Source organism: Neoarius graeffei, chromosome 6 (assembly GCF_027579695.1).
Source record: "Neoarius graeffei isolate fNeoGra1 chromosome 6, fNeoGra1.pri, whole genome shotgun sequence".
NCBI lineage: Eukaryota > Metazoa > Chordata > Actinopteri > Siluriformes > Ariidae > Neoarius > Neoarius graeffei.
The window spans coordinates 12884155-12890422 of NC_083574.1; the positions used below are offsets into that span (position 1 = coordinate 12884155).

Sequence of the window (6268 nt, forward strand, 5' to 3'; positions counted from 1 at the left end):
TCAAAGCTATCAAAATCAATCACTTTCCAGGCAATTCACTTGTAAAACTTTCAAACATAAATTCAAAATAGCACTAGCACTACGTTCAGACTGCAACCTGAAACGACCCATATCCGATTTGTTGTGAAATCCGATTTTTTTGTTAGGCCGTTCACATTACCAATTATACGAGACTTGTATGCGATCTCCAATATGAACGGAAAACGACCCAAAAGTGTCCCGCATGTGCAAATTGACACGTAATAAGCACATCTACGTAATACGTAAACAAAAAAAAAGGGCACTCTTCAAGTTTAATTTCTTTTTTTGTTTGTTTGTTTGTTTAATTATCTGGTTAGTGTTAAAGTGTGAGGTCTCGTGTGTGTTTTTGTTTCTGAACTGAAATGAAAAGGTGTAGCCTGGTAACGAGGGTTGACTCCTAAATGTCTCTCTAATTTCTATATAAGTGCACTACATGTTACTAGGAAGTAATGGATTTTTAAACTCTATATAGTGCACTCGAGCTTCAGTAGGCAGTCATTTGGGATACGGCCGCTGTATTACCAAACTCTTAATTCAGGCTTAATAATTTGCGCATATTTATTTCGTCATATTAATAAACTTTTTCTACATTTTTATAGATATTTATTTAGATTGTTTATAGCCAGCTGAATTCTGCAACTTCTCTCAGCGCTGGCTCAAGGTGCAGAAACACCAGTGCAGTTTGCTATGGAGATGAGGCGAGACCCGGCGATGTGGTTTTTGTGGCGGCGGCAGAACTCGCACAATAATCTGATTAATGTGGGCAGCAGACTAATGAGACCGAAGGTGTCAAATTACTGGAAATTTCCAGAACAATTTTATAATCTTGTAATACAGGATGGTTTAAGTTATAAATCAGTTATAGAAACTGTTTTATTTAATCAGGCTAACAGATCAACATCCAGGTCCCTACCAAATCCACCATTAGCTTGATCAATTCTATAAAAGTCTATTTAAATTCTGAAAACTGTACAAATGTTGTTGTTTTCCACCAAAGAGGCGGGATTAGCCAACGCAGAATAGTGACGTTTGTCTCTTGTTGATGGCGTGTAGGTCGCATGAATGCGACCTGTCCGGTCAGACTGCAGTCGCATGTGAAAATAACGGATATGCATCGGAATTAGGACCACATATCCAAGCGGCCTGGGTCGCATGTGAAAAAAATCAGATCTGTGTTGTTCAGATTGTCAATAACAAATCGGATACAGGTCGCATATGGGCAAAAAAATCGGATACGGGTCGTTTCAGGGTGCAGTCTGAACGTAGTCTAGGACACGACCACACTATTCAAATACACTCAAGCAAATTCGATAGTTACGGCCACCCGACCCAGCGTTAAAAATGTTCCAACTGAAATAAATTCACGAGACCCGGATGTAAACTTAAGCCTCAGTCACAACCGGCCGTACGCTCTCCTACGGCCGGTCTACGTGCAAAAAACGCCAGAAACGCACGGAGGGCGCGCGTGTGACGTGCTGATTTTCGAGCCGCAGAGGTTCTTTGTCATGTCAAACAAACTCTACGGGCGCTTACGTTTTTTTTCAGGTTGCAAGACAAACTTACAGCCAACGTGCGTCTTTCTCCACGAACAAAAAAACGCAGCGATTTGGGAAACGTCAAAATTCGCACGGCCAAAAAATCGTACGTCCGGTTGTGACCTAGGCTATACAGACTTCTAAACTTTGACCTGTGAGGTCAGTGAATCGCTTACCTTGCAAAATGCGTCGGTCTGGCTGGTCGAACATTTGCTTATCCATGGAAATTCATTCTCCCATGCAGCCTGGTATTTGCGTTCATATTTTTGCCGTTTGGTATTTGGTGACTGTCGTTCTGTTCGTCGATTGGTTAAAAATCAGTCGACGTCAGCAGTGTTTCTCATACGATTCTGATGAGTATTTTTAGCTTGGCGGTAGGGATTTCCCAAAACAGGGAGATTATCCAGTTTTTAACAAATACGATCGGGAGACGGAGGCTAAAATCGGGAGCCTCCCGCCGAGATCGGGAGGGTTGGCAAGTATGCAGCGACCGTGAATAGAACACATACCTCGTCGGCTATCAGCTCATGTACAGTACCACTCAATTTTGTGGAAGAACTAATGCAAATTCAAACCTGCAACCAGTTCACGGTGACGGATATGACCAAGTCTTACCGTTATGTCATTTCCGACTTAGTTAATATAAAAAAAAAAACACAAGTTTCGTACATTCGTGTGAAGAATTAACACATTCATGAAGGCGTTTACGAAAAATGCCTTGAATTCAATGACTGCCGTTAGATTTACATAAAAAGTAAGGTTTTTTGTTTTGTTTATGGGGGGGTCTGGCCTTTTCTTAGAAAAGGCTATTTTCCAACTCATCAACACTCCAGGAAGACTAAGGGTTAAATAATGAATATTTTCATCCTGGGTCTATGGTATTCCATATTTCTCTTTAAACATTTAGACCATTTTTACTTAGCAACCCCATGAATTAATGTAGCATGCACGGCTTGAGCTCGTAATTAGCATTTTATGGTTATCAGCCAAGTCTTTTTTCCCTCTGAACTTATTACACCAAATCTGTCTTGGTCTTTCACTTGTTTGCAAATAAACTCCAGTTCCTCGAAACGTGTCCATCTGCCAAGATCTAATCGCCGGCACGTACTTCATTGCCTCTTAACCAAACCCTCCCCCCGTCCTCCTTTGTCTCACTGTGTTTTTCTCATCCCTCCAGGAGCAGCCAGGGTTTCATGCACATGAAGCTGTCGCGAACCAAAGACAACAAGTACATCCTGGGCCAGAACAGCTGTCTGTTCGACAGCGTTCCGGAGATCATCCACTTCTACTCCAGCCGCAAGCTGCCGATCAAAGGAGCCGAGCACATGTCCCTCCTGTACCCCGTGGCCATCCGGACACTTTAGCCTCTTGTCTAGAAGTTTGATTGCTGAACGAATGGCGTGTAGACGCTCGTTACGGACGGATTGAACGGCCGTCGTCCGCATTTACAACGCCATCTAGCAACGTTTGATGACCGATACGGTGTCTGGTAAGCCTTTGTGAACGGCTGCTTGGACACTGTGCTACTGGAACGCGGTGCTGTCCAGCAAAAAAACTGGAAAACTTGAGGCTTTTAAAAAGCCCTCACTTTCCCTGCCGATATGGGGTCAAATCTCAAGTCTTTTTTTTTTTTTGGAATTTCCACCAAGTCATATCTTCAGCTCAGTGGATTATGGAGACCACACGAAGCAGACCGACCTGTAAATAATGTTTTCCAACAGCTCGAACGTGTACCCTCGTCCCATGCTGACGTTTCCCGTTCATGTGGACCTAAAACCCTGAGCTTTGGCCTGCACCCACACTTTATTTGGTCTCATACTGTATGCATACTGTAATAAAATCTCACTCAAGCCATTTGTGGATGTTTCTGAACGCCAGGAATGATGTATAAACTGCTGTTTGTTAACACTAGTGAACCTGTTGTAATTCCACAACTCATTGAACTTCCTGAAAGGATTCTGGCTTGCCTTTTTTTTTTTTTTTTTTTGCTTCAAGTCCAAGATGACAAATTGGAGAAAATTTGTTTGTATTTCTACCAAACTCATGCTCTCGGTAACAGTGTCGGGCTGAATTAGCAAGAAAGATTAGCAAGAAGCTAACACCATGTCCTACAGAGTTGCTGTTCCCTACAAAGAGGAATCTTAAACAAAGTTGGTCAACACGTACAGTACATGATACCTACATAAGTCTTTCAAGACAGACATGTACCCACGTACATAAGCATTTATAAGGATTATTCCAATAAGCACCGTGTCAAGTCAGGTTTGATATCAAGTTCACCAAACACCAGAAATCTTTCATGGCAACAGAGACAAACCCACATAAGCATTTATGAAGGCCGATTGAATCGGTGTCTATGTTGACGACTTCAGCTTAACGTGTCCGACATTCCACCCTTGTGTCAAGTTTGGGTTATGACACATTCTGGCCTGGTGAGCATCAGAATGCCATGACAGCTGACTTTTTGGAGCTCTTTTGGCATGTTGGGTTCAAACGATGGTGGAACGTCAAAATCCAACTCGTTTTAAGTTCTGAGAAACGCTGCATAACTTAAAAGAGAACTGAAAGCAAATGATCAAAATTCTATCTCTCGTATAGGAATGCGCTTTTGATAGCCATTTTGTCACTGCTGTAGCAAGTTAGGAGTGAAATACGCCGTGTAATACGTCAAAGCGATGGCCGTAAACGAGATCCGTTGAGACCTGTGCAAGACGTCGTACGGTAGGACGGAAGTAAAACGTACAGCGGAAATCAAAGCGGCCAACATCGTCAAAAGACACACGCCCTCTTTCGGATGCTCATGTAATCAAGCTGGAATAGCAGTCAGGAACGTTTGAAAAAAGTAAGCAGTAATTGTCATTTAAACTCGTTTGGAAAACAGTTTTCAAAATGGCGGCACGGACACCTGGCTGACACTTCACGTTTCAAAGTCTCGTGAAGATCGCGCGGATAAGCGACGCCTGCCGTGGACCATCTCATCTCATTATCTGTAGCCGCTTTATCCTGTTCTACAGGGTCGCAGGCAAGCTGGAGCCTATCCCAGCTGACTACGGGCGAAAGGCGGGGTACACCCTGGACAAGTCACCAGGTCATCACAGGGCTGACACATAGACACAGACAACCATTCACACTCACATTCACACCTACAGTCAATTTAGAGTCACCAGTTAACCTAACCTGCATGTCTTTGGAATGTGGGGGAAACCGGAGCACCCGGAGGAAACCCACGCGGACACGGGGAGAACATGCAAACTCCGCACAGAAAGGCCCTCGCCGGCCACGGGGCTCGAACCCGGACCTTCTTGCTGTGAGGCGACAGCGCTAACCACTACACCACCGTGCCGCCCTGCCGTGGACCAAACGAACTAAATTCAACATGGCTAAAAACCGAATAGGCCGGTAACTAATATTTAATTGCAATTAGTTGCCAATACGCGTTACGATAAGGTTACTAAAACCGAAAACGTAACTGAATAACACATTAAGAAATGTTTAAAAATGGCTTCAGTTCCCCTTTAACATTGTAAGGTTGTTGCTACAAGTGATCATCTCAATGAGTTGGGGTTTCTCCTCCAATTCAACCTGGACACTTGGCAAACTACATGTGACTCGAACGTATTAGAAGTTCAGTGAGATATAAAGTCAGTTGTCATGACGTTTTGTATGAAGTGTAATAACCCAGTCATTTTTTTTTTCCAGAAGTATTTGCAATAAGCCTTTATACATGTTATTTACGTGTGAGGGTTTGTTTGTTCGGTCACTTTTGCCACCTCACGCTCTAGTGTGAACCAAAATCCCTTGAAAAGGTGTTTTTTTTTTTTTTTTTTTGGTTTTGGGGGGCAGGCACCATCAACGCTACCCCTAAAAGAGAGAGAGTGAACATGCTGTCTGGGTAGATGGAAAGGCACTATATCTCTCCCTCTCTCAATCACAGCATCACTAGTTAATCGTGCCTGTTTGTAAGGTTATGTATGTGGAAGAGGGTAGATAGCGCTCTCCTCCGTGTACGTCGCGCTGCCCTGTAAAGTTGGAAAACATTCAGTTGACGTCTCTCAGAGGAAGCTCGTGTTGGCCTTTATAGCCCCTGATTTGTAGCAAATCATAGGCAGCCAACACATGAGAGGAAAAAGAAAAGAAATGTACCAGTCAAAAGTGTGTACACCCCTACTCGTTCTTTGCATTTTCTACATTGTAGAACAATACTGAAGACATCAAAATTAAAACATCTGGAACATAAGGAATTGTGGTAAATGAAAAAAAGTATTTAACAAACATTTCTTATTTTAGATTCTTCAAAGTATCCACCATTTACCTTGACGCTTTGCACACTATCGGCACCATCTGAACCAGCTTCGTAAGGTAGTCACCTGGAATGCTTTTCAATTAACAGGTGCCTCATCAAAAAGTGAATTAGCAGACGAGTTTGTTGCCTTCTTAATGAGTTTAAGATCTCATCTCATTATCTCTAGCCGCTTTATCCTTCTACAGGGTCGCAGGCAAGCTGGAGCCTATCCCAGCTGACTACGGGTGAAAGGCGGGGTACACCCTGGACAAGTCGCCAGGTCATCACAGGGCTGACACATAGACACAGACAACCATTCATGCTAATATTCACACCTACGGTCAATTTAGCGTCACCAATTAGCCTAACCTGCATGTCTTTGGACTGTGGGGGAAACCCACACGGACAGCATGCAAACTCCACACAGAAA

General features: G+C 43.3%; 1 protein-coding gene across 2 annotated transcripts in view; it reads left to right on the forward strand.

Annotated features, from left to right (window-relative positions):
- The window catches only part of zgc:158464 (uncharacterized protein LOC791139 homolog), a 437335-nt gene extending 433925 nt beyond the window's left edge, over nt 1-3410 (forward strand). For both annotated transcript variants that reach the window (XM_060923332.1, XM_060923334.1), the window contains one exon: nt 2734-3410. In XM_060923332.1, the coding sequence (XP_060779315.1) occupies nt 2734-2920 (187 nt within the window). In that variant the 3' untranslated portion in view covers nt 2921-3410. The remainder of the gene's footprint in view (nt 1-2733) is intronic.
- Nucleotides 3411-6268: the final 2858 nt, after the last annotated feature.